We start from the raw sequence: 21,034 nt of genomic DNA, 5'->3' as shown, positions 1-21,034 counted from the left end.
CCTCTAATATCAAGCCTTACATTACATAAGAGCACACCTAATTGTGCTCTTACATTTAAGAGTAATGTTTACTACCGAAACCCCAAAAGTAAGAAAAATATGATCTTAAAAAATAAAATCCAAATATCTGAAGGCAATTTTATAGTAAAATCAGTCTACTAGAAAAATATTGTACACTGTATGGCAATATGGGTTTTTGGAGATACCAATGCATTGTATAACCAGAGCAACAGTACAAAATAGGCAAACCTTAATGCTAATACTGTTTTACTCACTCCTGACACCACAAACACTTCACAGATCATTGAATTCTACTCAAAATCTTAACTTTTCTCAAACTTAAGAAGATGTTATGCATTTACAGTACTTACAAAACCTTTACAATCCTTACTCATGGCAGCTTTGTTTACATTAAGCTTTTACAAGTTTTAACATTTCACAACACAAGGTTATTGTTATAAAAACTTCATAGTGCTTCAGAGCTCAAGCTATTTAACAAATGTAAACAAAGCCACCATAAGAGAGAAAAGATGTACAGGTTTTGCAAGTGGTTGCATAAATGCTTAATGAATTAACTCACTTTCCTTCCTTACGGCCAGTCGGGAGGGAGGGACATCACGCTGGACTTGTGATCCTGTGGTCCCGGGTTCGATCCCAGGCGCCGGCGAGAAACAATGGGCAGAATTTCTTTCACCCTATGCCCCTGTTACCTAGCAGTAAAAATAGGTACCTGGGTGTTAGTCAGCTGTCACAGGCTGCTTCCTGGGGGTGGAGGCCTGGTCGAGGACCGGGCCGCGGGGACACTAAAAAAAAAAAAAGCCCCGAAATCATCTCAAGATAACTACCATCCCTTACTCCACTTCCACAAATTTCCCTTTTCCAACACAGCCTATATGTTTATACTGTACTGATTGACCATTGCACATCTTATGATCATTTAAATAAAACATTCAAATATATCAAGGAGAAGAAAAATATATATACACATTTTATTTTTTAATGTATACAGTATTTATAAAAACTGCCAAAATATGACTAAATGTTACACTCTTCATGAGAGCAAAGAACAGCAATAACCTAATCAGTTTCATATAAACCAATGGTTATGAGCAATAACTCAAAATTGTATGCCATTCAGTTCAAAATAAAGATGAAAATTTTCGAGCATTACATCATCATAATGGAAAAAAACAAATACAGTAATAAGGTAGGTGGTTTACATAATTCAATGGTTATGGGACATCAAAATTGCCTGTGCCTTTCCATGGAATGACAAACCCTTACTACAGTACTATTAATTAATATAATGCATTTTACTGCAAATTGAGTATATAGTTTATACAAATTATTATATCACAAAGAGATTCAAGAAAATATAAATGTTTAATTTGCCATATGATGGCAAGCAATTGCTAAGGTAGTTGACTAGATATATTTATTACTGCTATGCCACAGAAGTGATCAAGGTTTTCTAACTAAATATTAATTTATCACTGAGGAGCAATTTATGAAGGCATCACTATCCCTACTGTAGAGTATATACTAGCAATTTTATCAAGTAATCTTTAAAGGGAAAAAGTGGAGGTGATCGTGTGCATGTGTTATACCAATGTTTATCAGGTATCGAGACTCCAAATTTGACTCCAAGACTCCAAACAATTTAGAAAAAAAATACATGAAACTGACTCTCCCTCAAAATTATCTGCTACAAAGTCTCTTCTCTTTGCTTATGCTTGCAACTATGATGGGGCTACTATTTTAAAGTGATTTAATGTCTACAGTGCTAAAATATCTTTCAAAAGCCCCAATACAAAACATTAATTTTTGAAAACAAAATTAAAATTAAAAATGAAAACATTACTTTACCCAAAGAATAAATATATTTGAAGACATTTTACTTCTCAATGCCAATATAAAGTATCCAAACTAAATGCTGTACATAAATGACTTAAGCTGCAAACCATGACTACAAAGCAAAAAGATATTTACCAGATACTGAAAAAAATTAATATTAATTGCAAAACCATTGGTACACACAAAAAAGAGGGGGGGGGGGAATTATATAATACAGTATTTACAATTACTCTTTAAATTTGCAAGCGAGACTGGGATGAAGTCGACTCAAGCCTTTAATTTGTACTGAATAATCCTCAGGTTCCTAGCACTGCACAGCATTTACACTAGATGAAATAATGCACAACAAATGTTTAAGTACATTATTACACAAGGCACCAGAAGCCTTGTTAACCAAATCCAAAGTATGATTTTCTTCAACATTATATTCAAGAAATCAAAATGCCATAAAGAATAAACTGAGAAGTATTTATAATCCAAATGATCGCAGTATTATAAAAGTAATGTAGCCTGCCTCTTAAGTAATAAAGAAAAAAGAATATCCCACCTATATGACAATTTACAGTAAAATTCAGCTAATATTTTTAGTTCTCCAGAAAGAAAAAAAACACAGTACAAGCCTACAGTATAGTATAAGAGTTAATAAAATTACAATGTACCCCAAGAAAATGTTTTACAAAACTTAATACAACAAATGGATAAAAATAAAAATACATATCCTAAATTTGGAAGTTAAGCTAAACAAAAAATATATATACTGTATAATACATATATACTGGTGTGAGAATGGCTGCATAAAGATGCAAGCCATAGAACACCAAGAACTATGACCTGACTAGGATTCGAACTCACGACATCTAGGATCACCCCCAAATGTACACAGTACAGTACCATGACCACTGCACCATTAGCGAGCAGGAGGATAAACACAAGGTACCCACTGGAAAAACGAAATCTTTCAGGAGTCAGGAAGAGAGAAAGATCTGGGGATTGATATCACACTAGACCAGTCCTCTGAAGCTCACAAAAGGATAACATCAGCGGCAAATGCAAGGCTAGCAAACATAAGAACTGCCTTCAGAAACATGTTTAAGTTATCATTTGGGTACTTCGTACCCAAATGAGTCACAGGAATGTTGGAAAGAACTTTTTCAATGTCAGAGTAGTTAACAGATGGAATGCATTAGGCAGTGATGTGGTGGAGGCAGTCTCCATGTAGATATGATAAGAGCCCAGTAGGCTCAGGAATCTGTACACCAGTTGATTGACAGTTGAAGCAGGACCAACTAAAGCTCAACCCCCACAAGCACAACTAGGCAAGTACCATGGATTGGTGCGGTGGCCACGGTACTGAGTACGTTTGGGGGTGATCCTGGACATCATGGGTTCGAATCCTGGTCGGGTCATATAGAGTTCTTAGTAATATATACTGTACTGGTATTGATTTTTTTTATAAACATCGTTACCAATGACGGCATACTGGCACTGATGTGCAATAAAGCTGTTCCTAAAGTCCTAATCTTTGTCTACTTCAACATTCTTTATCTATATTATAACTTCACAAGTATAATACACTTTCATTATGGAATATTAAATGAGAATGTTACAAACATTACTCGGCTGAATACAACTGGAACTAACAAGGCTAACCTTGTTAGTATCTTGCTACTTGACAGGTTAAAGTACTGTACAGCTGTAGTTGATAAACAACCTTTGATATTTTTAGTTACTGTAGATATTTTTCTATAGATTTTGAGCTTTGGTTAAAATAAGTCATTTACATAATAATGAAAATTATAAAGGCATCCCAAAGATATGTACAAACATAATAAGGGTTAATCAGATGTTCCACACCAAGCTATATTCTCCTTAAACAATATTTTAACTGCATATGAAATTATATTTTATTTGGAATGAAATTAAGACACAAAGAGCAATGCACTTACCAATTTAACTGTGTTTATAATATAAACAAGGCAATCTAATTAATGATCTAGATTAGCATTCTGACAATTTAATAAAATAAAATGGGGTTTCGGAAGACAAAAATTATTATAATCAGTCAAGCGAATCAAGAAAGGCATTGAAAATACACACGGTACCTATATTATCATAGAATAAAAATATAATAATTCCGAACAACTTGTAACTGTAGTAAATGTGAAAGATGTATAATATATTGTATTAAATATACAGCATTCTCATGCCCATAACAATACAACCCCCCATACTTACCCACCCATAGGCCTAGGCTAATTTGACCAATATCCAAACAATTATTCTCCAATTGTTTTTCTAGGTGTATAATCTACACCCATTTTTGAAAAGTAAATCTTGCAAAGAGCTTATAATATATTGTATATAATGTCTTGAGAAAATCCACAATGGTAAGCCAGCCAGACAGATAATGTAAATACTGTACTACTGGTGTCTAATAAGTACCACTAGGAATTTGTTAATTCATTCCGAGTGTGATATGTAACTATGTATTGTAATACAGTAGGTTTGGCAGTTTGCCATTTCTCTCATTTCTGAATTTTCTTACACTTTACAAAAATTTAGACAATTTGTCTACGTCAAATATTTTGGAATAATAAATGGGAGATTTAAGATGCCGTTTGGATATTAAAAGCCAACTATCAAATTAACATATCCTAATACTGCTACTGTATTATAATATTTAAAAATAGTACAGCATAATGATTTATGTTATGTACAACTGGCCATTAAACCACCAGTGATGCCTATAATTCTTATAAAGCAGATCAAATTGTAAAGCATCACCATTTTAGAAGACTACTGTATATTGCAATTAAACACCTATTCTGATGTTGAGAAAAATCCATGTTTAATTTTCACATGCAGTAATGCTTACGAAAAAATGAAGAGCGTTACAATTCACACTTCATCATCAGGAAGACGTGTTAAGACTTTCACTCGTATCCCTTATAATCTGATGACTATGCATTTGTCAATACATGTATTATTTTATTTCACTGCTTGTAAAAGAATGAATCAATAATACAACTATGCTTTAATAAAGTATATTTATTTTAGATATGAATAAAAATATGTAGTTTGAAAACCCTAAATTTTTCACAGCATATTATGTACAGTTATTTATATTATGGCCTGGGTAATGGTCAGAAACAGTTTACCGGGGTTGTAACATTGATGCATTTGACATCAATTTAATACAGTACTGAAGTCAACTGTCAAAGATTGCCAAAGTTGAACCACAGCTGATCATTGTTTACTTGCAGTCTGTGTAGTAGAATATTTGTATACTTCAGCCTGAAGCCCAACAATCTGCGATAGGTACAGTGTAATACCAACACAAACATTGCAGGTTGTTAGTGTACATATCAACTGCATCCAAATTAAAAAAAATAAAAAAAAAAATTAGGTGTAATGTAAAAGTACAAAAAATTTAGGGTGTATTTCTGTAAAGAAATTATTTATACACCAAGAAATTGTAATTTTATGATGTATAATAATCTTCCACTGGAATGGAGAATAAACAAAATCGACAAACACATAAAAAGCATCAAAAAAATATACACAGTACCATATTTCTATTATCATAGAATAGAATGTGTAATAAGAAAGATCTGAAATATATTAAATGCAATATACACCATACAGTAGTCATTCAAACCACAAAGTGACCCCCTTCTTATAGCCATAGGTTTGACCAGTACCCAAGTAATTATCAGAGTTTTCAAGGAGTACAGTACCAGCTTAAATCGTTAATAGTCAGTCGATGCAACCTATGATTTCAAATTGACAACACTAACAAATATTTACAGAAGTGATTGTGCCATGTGCTAAACTATGAAAGGTGTTATCAATTGGCACATGGGTTGTGCAAAAGGTGAGCCGCAAGCATGATAAAACCCTCCCTATCCACACCTGGGCCGCCAGTGTTCCACAACGCAGTACCATGCAAATGCAGTAACTAATGAGAGGTGAAGAATGATGCAGTAGCGGCCAATCCTAATCCAATAGCTGTCCATGTGAGGTATCTCCACGCCTTACTTTCCATATCTTCTTCGGCTGGAAACTCTTCACATATTTTTATCTGCAAAAGAGGAAGACTAATTACAAATGCTGACATATCAATGATTTACAGTACTGTACTGTATTTGCATTAACTTTAATAATAAAACACTTGGATGCTGCATTTACTTTAAATGCTGTACAGAAAATTTGTTTAACGATGGTAAGTGTTAAACTATTGTGCTATACAGTACTGTATTCAAATTTCAGCTACAATAAAGTTTGTATTATTTATTAAATGTATTAAAAGATTAATTTTTTTCCAACATTATATTTCGGCAATTCTTCAAATTGAACTAATGAGGTATCAAAAACTGTCATAACCCTACTTTCCATGGGATGGGGATAAATCAGTGAAGAGAGGAGAGCATTATATAAAAAAATTAATATACAGGTCTGTACTGTATATTTAATAAAGTGACCAATCCATTTGCCAATCTCACACACAAAATAAACCCTGCAATAAATGCTGATGTATACTGTATACATCAGGTAACAAATTGTTAAAGTTTAACATACGTCATTGTTAAAGCACAATGTGCCAAATAAAATATATTATTAAATATTTATCATGACTATTTCACCCAGAAAAAGACAAATACAGTATTTACTTATGGGTAGTGTGGAAATATTTAGGCATAATTTCCAGAAGCCATCAAATTCAAGGGCAGAGAGGACCACACACACTGGTGTAGATTTTTTTTTTTAACAAGCCAATTGGAGTTTTTTTATAAGGAAAACATGATTTTATACATGTAAATATCACACATTTGGTCGATAATGGTAAAATATTAAAAAAAATTATCTTCCAGTATATTCGGTACATCAAAGTACAGTGGCACCTCGATTAACGAGCGGCTCTATCTACGAGCATTTCGAGTAACGAGCAAGCCACTCGCAGCAAATTTGTCTATTGATGAGCTTCACCTCTATTAACATGCAAAACCACATGGTGCTTCCTAGCATCTCGCGGGGTCTCAAATTCTCGGACGCCTCCGACGCCAATGTTGTTTTTGTATCGCGCACGACAAGCATCCCTCTGCATTTATTTGCTTTTTTTTTTTGTGGTTTTGTGACTGCAATTTGTAACGCACAATGTTGCCAAAGAAGCTGCTTGCTAAAGATAGTGTTGTCAAGAGGAAGAAAGACAATTACTGTGGATTTGAAAAAGGAAATTATAGCAAAGCATGAGCGTTGTGTCTGTGTGACTGATCTCACAAGGTAGTATAGCAGGTCCTCATCAACAATTTACACCATTAGTAAGGGGATGAGGAGGTAAGGGAAGATGCTGCCTCTTCCAGTGTGATCAGGGAAGTGTATGAAAAAGTGACCGCATTCTTGGAAAAGCTGCCCTGATAAAGCAGTGACAACCCGGTGTGTGAACATGTTTAATGACAATTTGCTCTCTCATTTTAGGAACATCCTAAAACAAAGACAAAAGCAATTGTCAATAGATATATTCTTTGCAAAAGTAGAGAAAAGAAGAGCCAGTGATAGTGAACCACAACCCAGTCCCAGTGGGGTGAAATTCCCAAGAAGAGAGAACCCGCCTGACTCAGAGGTGGATTTTCCTTCCACACCATAACCCCTCTCCTCCTTCCCACCTCCCCATCGTCTCCCTCAAGCCAGCAACGACTCTTCATAAGGTAAACGTGAAAACAGTACGACAAAACACTTATAATTCCATGTGCAGTATTATATTTACATTATAAAATGACATACAAGTATGGATGTTTTTGGGAGTGGAACGGATTAAATTTATTTCCTTTATTTTAAATGGGAAATTTGTTTCTCAAGATGAGTTTTCCACATAACGAGCTCTGTGCCAGAACAGATTAAACTCATTAATTAATAATTAATTAATTCTGAATCTAATGTGGTTCAATCACACAAGAGTAACCAAGAAATTCAGGCTGCCAAACCTGTGTTTGAAATATATGCCAACACAAAAGTCACCCATTTCAACATTCCAGTTTAGAGAATATTTGAATATAGCAGTTTGATAAATATTAATTGCATTATAATATTGTGAACCTTCCAAATTCTGAATCTATTTAACAGACTGCACAAGGCACGAGACCAAAACAACCCACTAGCTATCTCCTTTAAGTAATTTCCAGCAGATAGTTTTTTTCCCTAATTTTTTGCCATTGTGATTTACTGTGGTGACTCCCCAGAGATTATGTACTGGATCACTAGACATCTGTGACCCACGAGGCTTAGTGGGTGCAGGTACTTTACCACAATCATGCCCCACCTTACAAGGGGGGAGATTATTTAGTGAAGGTCAGAGATGGCACCAGAAATGCTAATTTAATAATGGTTATGGTAAACATGCCTAATCATTAACTCGTTCAAATTAATATATTTCATTAGAAATTTATGAAAATGAACAGCTTTTGTTGTTGGAAAGATAATGGACCTAGTTTGAAATAAACATTGTATGGCAAATTTTACCTTTGAGGGAGAAGTTTAGCTTAGACAGAAATGAATATTGATTCACATTTCCTTAACTAGTACAGAAGACAAAAGTACTAGAGTACCCTAGTTTTATAGGGCTAGGTCGAAATTTAAAAATGTTTAATCTAGGAAATAGTTTGGGATGCCAAAATGTCAGTGGGCCAGTTTTATAAGAAATCACATAACTGACATGCATTTTGTAAGTGAAGCATTGCATTCAGTGGGGGTGCAAATAAAGTTTTTTGAAAGTGATTATCAGACCATCTCTGATTATTAATTTGAATGAAATCCCTTTAACGAAAATCTTAAGAAAAATGAAGTTTTGGGTTTGGAAAATTAGAGGACAGGATCATTTACCACATTATGGTACATGGTGCTACTTTTTAAAAATAAGATTTAGAGAGAGAGAGGCATTTTAGTTGAGACCAACTAAAATGCCTAAACCTGTATTCTCCTGGGCATAGGCAGGAGGTACATAAAATACACCTATAATATATTAGAGAGGCTGGTCCTGAACCTGCATGCAGAAATAACACCACGAGTCAAGATGACATGGCAGGATGTGCCAAATACTCCTGTTGAAAACCAAAAGTGCGATAGGTACCCTGAGGGAGAACTATCAACATCAGAGGCCCGAGACTGTTCAATACGCTTCCACTACACATAAGGGGCATAACTAGCCGACACCTCACAATGTTCAAGAGAACTTGATAAACATCTCCAAAGGATACCTGATCAACCAGGCTATGATTCATACGTCAGGCTGCAAGCAGTCACGTCCAACAGCCTGATTAACCAGTCCAGCAACCAAGAGGCCTGGTCGAGGACCAGACCCGCAGGGACACTAAGCCCTGAAATCATTACAAGGTAACTGCACAGTAAGGTAACCCATTAAGCATGGCTAAACCAAAATTCTATGGTTCATTGAATATGGACAATTTTACAATACTGTACCTGTATTGTAGTATAAAAAAAAGGGCCAATTATTTGGAAAACTGGATTATTTGTGAAGATCTTAAACCTACCCATCAGGATTTTGGTAGTACAGGGTACCTGATTATTTTGTACTGAACTACTCAAACAGAATTTTAGAGGATCCAATGTAATAAAATTTAGGCTGACTGAGCATCTGCAGCTAGGGCCCACAGGGGACCACATGATATGAACATGATCTGTATGGAATGAATAGCCATTTGCTTCAAATGTTATTGGAATAGAGAAGAATGAGTTTACTTCAAGAATGAATTCGCTCCAATAAACTTTGTCGTACCAAGTTTGCAGTGTACAGTACAGTACTAACTAATCTATAAACAATATTAGTTCTAACTGCTGTATACATTTTTACAATTGCAGCCAATGAAGGTAACTACCCGTAGGGCCTCATGCCAGAAATCTCTGCCGATGCAAAACTGTAGTGAAGACCAGTAATGGAAAGTCTCTACTCTTCCACAGCAAAAGAACTTTGAATGCATCCATACTATGCTCAGTTCTACAATTTTTCTGCAATAGTTCTCATTTTTCTTTATGAACTCAAGAAACATTACTTTTACACTCCCTGTACAATTTAGATTAACCAAGAAAAGTTGTATAGATGTTTAAAAGACCAAAATCAAGCACCAATCTCCACCAAATGGCAGCATTACTGTGGAAAACAGGTTAGTGGTGTAAGCAATCCTTACTTTACTCTTAGGATAGTGAAGCCTGTGCTAGGGTAAGCAGTGACAAAGGTTGGGAAATGGAGAGCTATTGGGATACCCTTAGGACCTTAGGAAAAGGGGGATTTCATTTCACTGCATTATATTTTCAAATTGGTTACCTCAGTAAGTCCTCTATCTTTCCTGCAATGGTGCAAAGCAAAACCTACTTGTGCACCAAGCATGCACAACTGGGACTTACTAATGAATGCAGGAATTTTCAGGTAGAGAGGAGCACAGGTGATAGACCAGTCATGAAAACTTATAATTTTTCATATACTATCAGTGGGGATGAGAGGATCTGGGGAATATCTGGTAGCCAAGATTCTGTTTTACCTTTAGAAGCACTGGGCCCCTAATATTGGCAACTTTAATTAACTAGATTATTTAATGTATAATTTTAGTACCTACTATTTAATCACTAACATGTTCCTATGTACTATTTTATGAAGTTGTTTAAGTATTAATGTATTAATTTGTATTAATGGATTCTATACTGTATGTATATACTGTATATTGTACATTGAAAATAATCAATTTATTAAATAAAGTAAACACTGCTTATCTTCAGACATACAGCATGAAAAACATTAAAATAGGTAGGCCAAGCATTAGTGTAAAAGTATTTAGTGTTTTGATGCGAGAGTTGTCTACTTGAGGTCAATGTTAAAGAGATTGAATAACAATACAGTAGGGTGTTCTTCACTGTCATCATGCTAAGTGATAAAAATCGACCCCCAAAAAAACCAAGCTTATACAATACAATTCTGCAAAATGGCATTACTGTAATTTGACATGCCTAGAAACCGTTTCCAAATCATGTGTTTTACTGCATTCTCTGATCTTCAAAATAGATTCCTGGACCAGGTTTGTCCAGGCATGGTAACAATAAAATGTAACCCTAGTGGTATCACAAAGTCACCAAATATGCCTTCAAACTCTCTCACTCTTCTCACACATTATTTCTAATTTAAAACAATTAAGGTTATGTTTTGTACATTGTAACATATTCAAACAAAGAAGAGGTATATTTTATATTGTATACAGTACTGTGCAGCATGTGTTACTGAATATGACGAAGGGTTAGATCAATGATTTTGGCACAAATCTTCATTATATTTATATCGTTCTTCACTTGAGAGGGAAGTTGAAAATTAACTTGTCAAAGACTGCCTGATGGATATTGCTAAAGCATGCATTTCACAGAAACCCTTCAACTTCAGAGGCAGATGGAAAACGAATACAAATTGGCAGAAGTGACTATATATTTCGTGTAGTTTGAGAAGCAAGGATTGTCAAGAGGACTGCACTATCATTGATCAGCTGGGGCAGTGTGGGGTGGTGAAAACTGGTACATCTGTCTAGGTTTTGTTGATGATAGGATTCACTTGTGTGTAAGCTGGCCATTGACATTATAATGTGCTTGATAAGGCTTATTACTCAACAGCCTGTAATGAAATGCTCATCTTGAGTATGATCTAGCATTTTAACATTGTTGATCATGAAATGTGACAACTAGAGATACAGGTGACTGACATTCAACTATTGTATAGATCATATTTAAAAATTAAGATGACAAAAATAAAGTTAGAAGTGAAGTCTTGTTAGTAATTAAATCATGTCTAAACCAACATTAAAGGTAATGTCATGTCAGGTAATGCAACATGTCAGGATGACAGGTAATGCAAATACTGACTTCATAATCAGAGAAATCAAGGATAATCAAAGTACAGTCCCTTCAATCTTTAAAATCATTATTGGGCATGAAAGTTTTGAACGAAGAACTACACTGCCTAAGATCACTATAAACTGCAGCTTTAAAAGGAAAGGAAAGCATTTTCAATCAAAAGCAAAATACTTTCTTTACTCCAATAACAAACAAATGGAACTTACCAAATTATTTAATCAATGGACAGTATACATTTAAAACCAAAATTGAAAAGCAGTTCTACTACCATAAGCTTTCCATAGACAGCCTAGTTTAAATCTATTAGCTTGTTGCAGATTTAATTCCTTTGCAATTTATAAACCTGGGGGTGGGGGGGGGGGAATAGTTCATTAACTTTTTTTTTATCAAGCATCACTAACAAAGCTTTGATGGCTTGTATTTATGGGTCAAGTGGAGAACACCTTACTGTATTGTTATTCAATCTCTTTAACAGTGACCTCAAGTAGACAAATCTCATATCAAAACACTAAATACTTTTACACTAATGCTTGGCCTACCTATTTTAATACGTTTTCCATGCTGTATGTCTGAAAATAAGCCGAGCTTACTTTATTTAATAAATTACTTGATTATTTTTAATGTACAATATACAGTACAGTATATACAAAACATACGTTATAGAATCCATTAATAAAAATTAATACATTAATATTTAAACAACTTTATAAAATAGTACATAGGAACGTGATTAAATAGTAGGTACAGAAATCATACATTACATAAAGCCATTAATTATGATCAGTGTAAGTCCCGGCTCACTGATGGTTCACTAGACAAAATCTAATACTCCCCGACAGACAACAGAGATAATATAGTGTACTTGCTGCAATCATTGTCAATGCAACTACACTGTCACTCAAGGTTAGAACCACCAATAGGACCTGCATGATTCACATAATGCTAGTTTATGATAAAAACCAAAAGAACCCAACTTACCCAACCACCAGCCTTCCTGACGAAGGGCGCAATCACTTCACTGGCGTACGTGCCCATGAACGTTGCTATTGTGTCGTTGAAGTCCTCTATATTTTTTTCTTTGCAGTACAAAGCCAATTGTCCACCGAAGGCATAGAGAGCCACTATCCTGGCCCAAGTAATAGCCATCTTTCCACCTTCAAATAGTTCATTGGCAACCGCAACAAAGGACACGTATCCGGTCTCTCTGGTAATGTCAAATCTCTTCATCATTCCCTTGAAGAGTATCTCGTGTCTGTGCATCATCATCTTGACACACCTGAGGAGTGTCTCTTCCACCTTATCGTTCGACTTCGCCTCCGTCTTCTCCACCAGGGAGAACACTACATATTTGGCTAGACTCGCAGCCTTCTTCTCCACACTATCTCTCTCCCGCGACCTTTCCCGACTCTTGGCTTCCCTCTGGCTACAACTTTCTACGGTAGCCTCCTGCGTGTGGCCGCAGGAGGCGGCGTGGGAGGCTGGCTCCTGCTGTCCGTCACTGTCGCTGGCACTGCTGGTGCTGCCATTACTCACTTCCGCCTGCCCGTTCTCACACCTGCCCTCCGCTCTGCTCGCCGACGGCGAGTGGAACCCTTCGTCCGTCTCTGTGTCACTACTCCTCTTTATGACCACAGCCGGGCTGGCTTTGTTCGTTACGGGCGCCATCGCACACGACGTCAGCGAAGGTCACACTGGAGAGCGTTGGATCACAGCCGCCCTGTTGTTATTGTCAACACCCGACTGCTGCCGAGGCGGGCTCGGGCCTCCTCGGCTCCGTGACGTCACCGTCTTCCCTGCCTCTCGTTGGTTGTCTTGCGCCACTCCATGACGTCATCACCTCTCTCGCTCCCTCATTGGTCGCCCGCTCCGACAGCTGATTGGACCAGCTGGCCAAATAGGTCGCCCTTATGAACATAGTATATAGAGCCTACTACTGCTCGGCACAGCCACTTGGAGATATTTGTATGGTTGTCGTTCAGTCACCCATTCACAATAATGTATACACGGAAAGGAGTCCAGCTACCTCCCAATTAATGCACACTAAAAGTTAATTTTAGTCCAGAATTATGTTCTGGTCGATCAGTAGGCTACTGTCATGGTCATAATAACTCCTTCAGAGGTTGAATTAAAGTCCTTAAGCTTAAAGCATTATGTAAGATCAATTACGAACTCTTGGAGTGTGTACCATAGTAGTCGGCCTCCGCCACAACCAGGCAGTCCTCTCCCGACCACTTGGTCACAATGGAATACACGTCGCCCAAGCATCTATATATCTTCACATCACACACCTTCCCAATACTCCACATACAACAAAACAAAATTATCCCGACAGAGCGAGAATCTATAGGATTCTATAGAATCTATAGAATCACAATCGACTTGAGAATGGTCCAGGACGGACCGAAACGTCGTCGTCCCTTCAATTTCTAGTGTGTGGTCTGGTCAACGAGATTCTATAGGCCTTGACTTAGGGTAAAGCCTGGGTCCAGGGAGGGTAAAGCCTGGGTCCAGGGAGGGTAAAGCCTGGGTCCAGGGAGGGTAAAGCCTGGGTCCAGGGAGGGTAAAGCCTGGGTCCAGGGAGGGTAAAGCCTGGGTCCAGGGAGGGTAAAGCCTGGGTCCAGGGAGGGTAAAGCCTGGGTCCAGGGAGGGTAAAGCCTGGGTCCAGGGAGGCTAAAGCCTGGGTCCAGGGAGGGTAAAGCCAGGGTCCAGGGAGGGTAAAGCCTGGGTCGAGGGAGGGTAAAGCCTGGGTCCAGGGAGGGTAAAGCCAGGGTCCAGGGAGGGTAAAGCCTGGGTCGAGGGAGGGTAAAGCCTGGGTCCAGGGAGGGTAAAGCCAGGGTCCAGGGAGGGTAAAGCCTGGGTCCAGGGAGGGTAAAGCCTGGGTCCAGGGAGGGTAAAGCCAGGGTCCAGGGAGGGTAAAGCCAGGGTCCAGGGAGGGTAAAGCCAGGGTCCAGGGAGGGGTAAAGCCTGCACGGGTCCAGGGAAGATAAAGCTTGGGTTCAGGGAGGGTAAAGCCTGGGTCCAGGGAGGGTAAAGCCAGGGTCCAGGGAGGGTAAAGCCAGGGTCCAGGGAGGGTAAAGCCTGCACGGTTCCAGGGAAGATAAAGCTTGGGTTCAGGGAGGGTAAAGCCTGGGTCCAGGGAGGGTAAAGCCTGGGTCCAGGGAGAGTAAAGCCAGGGTCCAGGGAGGGTAAAGCCTGGATCCAGGGAGGGTAAAGCCTGGGTACAGGGAGGGTAAAGCCAGGGTCCAGGGAGGGTAAAGCCAGGGTCCAGGGAGGCTAAAGCCTGGGTCCAGGGAGGGTAAAGCCAGGGTCCAGGGAAGGTAAAGCCAGGGTCCAGGGAGGGTAAAGCCAGGGTCCAGGAAGGGTAAAGCCAGGGTCCAGGGAGGGTAAAGCCAGGGTCCAGGGAGGCTAAAGCCTGGGTCCAGGGAGGGTAAAGCCAGGGTCCAGGGAGGCTAAAGCCTGGGTCCAGGGAGGGTAAAGCCAGGGTCCAGGGAAGGTAAAGCCAGGGTCCAGGGAGGGTAAAGCCAGGGTCCAGGGAGGGTAAAACCTGGGTCCAGGGAGGGTAAAGCCTGGGTCCAGGGAGGGTAAAGCCAGGGTCCAGGGAGGGTAAAACCTGGGTCCAGGGAGGGTAAAGCCTGGGTCCAGGGAGGGTAAAGCCTGGTTGCTTTTCCTGGCATGCATAGTGTGTGTTTTATTATTATTATTATATATTATATTATATATATATATATATATATATATATATATATATATATATATATATATATATATATATATATATATATATATATATATATATATATATATATAGGGGGGCACCACCTCTGGTTGCGTTTCTAAGGACCCTCGACCTCGAAGAAGATGATATGCAGCATGGCGGGAATGGTTCCTAGAATGCATAGAATTAATTCTGTGCATTGAACCCAGGTAGACACTACCACTACCAAGGTTAAAATACTCTCAAGGTTAGTCCCTTGTTACACTTACCAAAGTTTAATATGCAAGGTTAATCTCACAATATTAAACTTTTAAGGTATTTATTAATTCAACAAGTTACAGTGCAATGTTAACTTCCAACGATAATTTTATCACAAGTTATTTAACCCAACGTAAAACTTTCCCCAATGTTAATAGCTCTTATTATACTTACCAAAGTTAATGCAAAAGGGTTAATTAATCCAAAACTGAGGTTATTTAATTAATCAACATTAAAATTTTATATAATTTACAATTCAATTTATTAATAAACTTTATACCGTCGTAACGTGTTTGAATATATATATATATAATATGAGAGCAAAGCTTTATTGGTCCCCAAGCATAGAATTACTTTATATACCCTCAGGATTCGAACCCAGGCCGCCGTGGGTCTTCCCGTCAACAGAGTGCTGGTACTCTGACCACAACACCACGATGGATGGTGTTACCTATTATTATAGGCGCCAATAGGTCTATATAATCTCTGAACCCCTTGCGGCGCCTGTAGTAAGTGTGCACTAACTCATTAAACAAACTAGTGACTCAAGAGTGGACTAGTTCCAGCGCCCTCTACCAGCGCCTTGGTGTCGCAGTCCAGAGAGGAAATGCTTGCTGTATCTTGGGCACGCGCCCTACTTCCGAAGACCTGAAATTGCTGAGTGAGGTTATATGTAGCGAACAGTGATCGCTATATATGTGTGTGTGTGTGTTTTCTGTAAACTGTAACACATTGTGATTAAATAAATCAAATAAATAAATTATAGTGTATAAAATAACATATGCGACATACTCAGGAAGAACATTGACAAACTAAAAGACTAGAAACAAGGTGTGGATGGATGTTGTTGTAGATTCAGCTACTCGGAACAAGTTCCAAATAGCACGGGCTATGGTGAGCCCGTAGTGGACTTACCTGGCACAGGAGCGGTGCTGTGCGTGTGGATGGAATACAATTCAAAACCATTAAGAAACTGGCAGAAGAACTTCGGTTACCACTGAAATTACTTTTCACAAAGTCTTTGGACCAAGGAGACAATGTAGAACTGAGAACAAGAGATGCTGTTTCACCCACAGGGTTATTAGTCCATGGAACTGCCTACCCGCCGAACCCGTAAATGCCATAACTCTGTTAACCTTTAAAGTACAGCTGGAAAAGATCATTAAAGCAAAAGGAGGGACCTTCGACAAGCCACCGGCTTCCTGTCCTCGTCGAGGCCACTAGTGTTAGTGGCTCTCGGGTAAACTCAGGTAAACAGGTAAAATAATGAAAAAGTAGGTGTGGTAGGAGAATAAAATACTCAAGTGTTCAGGGAGAACCCACAATATCTCTGAATACCCTTTATCCCTTTCTCAGAGGCTTTGGGCTATTTATTGCACGAGCTGGCTATGCAAAATACATTCCATTTTTTATCTTTCTGTCTGTCTATCTATCTATCTATCTATCTATCTATCTATCTATCTATCTATCTATCTATCTATCTATCTATCTATCTATCTATCTATCTATCTATCTATCTATATCTATATATATATATATATATACATATATATATATATATATATATATATATATATATATATATATATATATATATATATATATATATATATATATAAACAACAGATAGATAGATAAGAAATGGAATGTATTATGCAGCTCGTGCAATAAATAACCCCTAGCTTCGTACTTTTCATGGTAATTTTCAGGATAAGGCACGAAACCACTATGACAATACAGCACACATTTTAGATGTTTAAAGCAAATTGTTGACAAAGTTGACATAGATGTTTATTTGAGGCGACCTAGGCTTTCTACGACCAACCTGACTTGGAAGAGACTACGAAAAAATTCTCTGCGTTCTTGACTCTCATATATATATGTTCAGGAACCTGCGACTGTGCTCTGTAATAAACATTACTATCGCTGATATAATATTAACCATCCTTTATTAAACCATCTAGGAGATGACAAGGTTCGTCATAGGGGGAAATAGAGGCAAACATCGGTACCATTAGACGTAACCAAACCATGCCAAGTCGGTACTTTCTACTGAGTCGAAGTAAATATGGAGGAGTCGATGCATGGTGGGAAGGTAGGCGAAGAGCCGCCCTGAGGCCCTCAACATTCCTGGACTGGTGTCTTCCCCCGCCCAGCCCAACGGTTCTCCAGACAGCGTTGGCCACCACCCACATTCCGCATCACTCTCACAAGATTTTAATTCGCATCTTACTCACAAGATTTTAATTCGCATCTTTCCCTCCTCCAAAAGCAGTAGTTACAGTTAAGGTTGGATGGAACATGTGACCTTACGCACCTTTTATTATATTGCATGTGGAAATTTGCAGCAATTTCCCGCCATTTCAATTATAGATCATGTATATAATTGATGCACGTCAGAGCAAGAGTTTCAAAATCTTGTTTGTATGGATATCGTTTCACGCAGATATTATCCATCATGGTACGGACAAGGCCTGCTAGAAAGTTTCATGTAACAAACCCAGGAATTTCAAACATTTCACACACACACACACACACACACACACACACACACACACACACACACACACACACACACACACACACACACACACACACACACACACACACACACACACACACACACACACACAAGTGTAGATATGACAGAGCCCGATAGGCTCAGGAATCTGTACACCTGTTGATTGACGGTTGAGAGGCGGGACCAAAGAGCCAGAGCTCAACCCCCGCAAACACAACTAGGTGAGTACAACTAGGTGAGTACACACACACACACACACAGACGAGGATTGTAGGATCCTCCAAGAGGACTTAAACAGGTTGCAGAGATGGTCAGGGAAATGGCTACTGGAGTTTAACACCAGTAAATGTAAAGTTATGGAAATGGGATCAGGTGACAGGAGACCAAAGGGACAGTACACAATGAAGGGGAACAGCCTACCTGTAACGATTCGAGAAAGAGACCTGGGAGTGGATGTGACACCTAATCTAACTCCTGAGGCACATATAAATAGGATAACGACAGCAGCGTACTCTACACTGGCGAAAATTAGAACTTCATTCAGAAACCTAAATGAGGAGGCTTTTAGGGCGCTTTACACTGCCTACGTGAGACCCGTCTTAGAGTATGCCGCGCCATCATGGAGCCCCCACCTGAAGAAACACATGAAGAAACTGGAGAAGGTTCAGAGGTTTGCGACGAGGCTTGTCCCAGAGTTACGAGGGATGGGATATGAAGAGCGGCTGAAGGAACTGAACCTTACGACAGAGGAGAAAAGAAGGGAGAGAGGAGATATGATAGGAACATATAAAATACTCAAGGGAATTGACAAAGTGGAAATAGATGAAATGTTCACACGTAATAATAACAGAACGAGGGGACATGGGTGGAAACTGGAAACTCAGATGAGTCACAGAGATGTTAGGAAGTTTTCTTTTAGCGTGAGAGTAGTGGAAAAATGGAATGCACTTGGGGAACAGGTTGTGGAAGTAAATACTATTCATACTTTTAAAACTAGGTATGATAGGGAAATGGGACAGGAGTCATTGCTGTAAACAACCGATAGCTGGAAAGGCGGGATCCAAGAGTCAATGCTCGATCCTGCAAGCACAAATAGGTGAGTACAAATAGGTGAGTACACACACACACACACACACGTGGTGTGTGTGTGTGTGTGTGGTGTTAGAAGTTAGAAGTAGGGTGTGTGTTAGAAGGTGGTGGAGGCCAAGACCGTCAGTAGTTTCAAAGCGTTATATGACAAAGAGTGCTGGGAAGACGGGACACCACGAGCGTAGCTCTCATCCTGTAACTACACTTAGGTAATTACACACAAATAGGGATGCGGCGGCCGAGCGGACAGCACGCTGTACACGTGATCCTGTGGTCCCGTGTTCGATCCCGGGCGCCGGCGAGAAACGATGGGCAGAGTTTCTTTCACCCTATACCCCTGTTACCTAGCAGTAAATAGGTACCTGGGAGTTAGTCAGCTGTCACGGGCTGATTCCTGGTGTGTGTGTGTGTGGATGTGATGTGGGAAAAAAATAGTACTAGTAGAAACAGTTGATTGACAGTTGAGAGGCGGACCGAAAGAGCAGAGCTCAACCTCCGCAAGCACAACTAGGTGAACACACATACGGGCACATACCTTGTCAAGCACAAGACGAAACTGGAAAAAGTTGAGAGGTATGCCACTAGGCTAGTCCCAGAACTAAGAGGCATGAGTTACGAGGAAAGGCTGCATGAGATGCACCTCACGACACTGGAAGAAAGAAGAGTAAGGGGAGACATGATCACTACCTACAAAATTCTCAGAGGAATTGACAGGGTAGATAAGGATAAACACGGGTGATACGCGAACAAGGGGCCACATGTCAGGCGGAGACTTGAGTACCCACATGAGCCACAGGGACGTTAGAAAAAACTTTTTCAGTGTCAGAGTAGTTAACAAGTGGAATGCATTAGGCAGTGATGTGGTGGAGGCTGACTCCATACACAGTTTCAAATGCAGATATGATAGAACCCAATAGGCTTAGGAATCTGTAAACCAGTTGATTGACAGTTGAGAGGCGGGACCAAGGAGCCAGAGCTCAATCCCCGCAAGTACAACTAGGTGAATACTAGGTAAAAATACACACACAACACACCACACACACACTCACACACGAAATGCGCTAGGTAGTGATGTGGTGGAGGCTGACTCCATGCACAGTTTCAAATGTGGATATGATAGAGCTTGAGAAGCTCAGTAGATTGACGACTGAGAGGCGGGACCAAAGAGCTAAAGCTCAACCCAAGCAAACACAACTAGGTGAGTACAACGAGGTGGGTGAGTACACACACACACACAACCAAATGTAATGTAATGAAGATAGGTGTAGGGAGCAGGAGGCCAGATACAAGGTATCATCTGGGAGAGGAAATTCTTCAGGAGTCAGAGAAAGAAAAAGACTTGGGGGTTGATATCACGCCAGACCTGTCTCCTGCAGCACATATCAAGAGGATAACATCAGCGGCATATGCCAGGCTGGCCAACATACGAACGGCATTCAGAAACTTGTGTAAAGAATCATTCAGAACTTTGTATACCACATATGTCAGGCCAATCCTGGAGTATGCAGCCCCAGCATGGAGTCCATATCTAGTCAAGCATAAGACTAAACTGGAAAAGGTTCAAAGGTTTGCCACCAGACTAGTACCCGAGCTAAGAGGTATGAGCTACGAGGAGAGACTACGGGAATTAAACCTCACTTCGCTGGAAGACAGAAGAGTTAGGGGGGACATGATCACCACATTCAAGATTCTCAAGG

At 39.3% G+C, this 21,034-nt stretch overlaps 1 protein-coding gene across 1 annotated transcript; it reads right to left on the bottom strand.

The window, feature by feature from the left end:
- Positions 1–983: 983 nt before the first annotated feature.
- LOC138350023 (induced myeloid leukemia cell differentiation protein Mcl-1 homolog) lies at positions 984–13,532 on the bottom strand. Its single transcript, XM_069300180.1, has 2 exons — positions 12,733–13,532; positions 984–5,935 (listed from the first exon to the last, which is right to left on the bottom strand). The coding sequence occupies exons 1-2, from the start codon at positions 13,417–13,419 to the stop codon at positions 5,813–5,815; spliced, it is 810 nt and encodes a 269-aa protein (XP_069156281.1). The 5' UTR covers positions 13,420–13,532; the 3' UTR covers positions 984–5,812.
- Between the last annotated feature and the right edge of the window lie 7,502 nt (positions 13,533–21,034).

Source organism: Procambarus clarkii, chromosome 43 (genome assembly GCF_040958095.1).
Source record: "Procambarus clarkii isolate CNS0578487 chromosome 43, FALCON_Pclarkii_2.0, whole genome shotgun sequence".
NCBI lineage: Eukaryota > Metazoa > Arthropoda > Malacostraca > Decapoda > Cambaridae > Procambarus > Procambarus clarkii.
The sequence above is the reverse complement of the archived record's forward strand: the minus strand, read 5'-3'. Positions and strand labels throughout refer to the sequence as shown.

Excerpts from the sequence above, each read along its gene's own strand:
- LOC138350023 (XM_069300180.1), bottom strand. The coding sequence starts at position 13,419 with ATGGCGCCCGTAACGAACAAAGCCAGCCCGGCTGTGGTCATAAAGAGG. Across the intron at positions 5,936-12,732 it reads TCAGGAAGGCTGGTGGTTGG|ATAAAAATATGTGAAGAGTT; the intron begins GTAAGTTGGGTT and ends CCTCTTTTGCAG.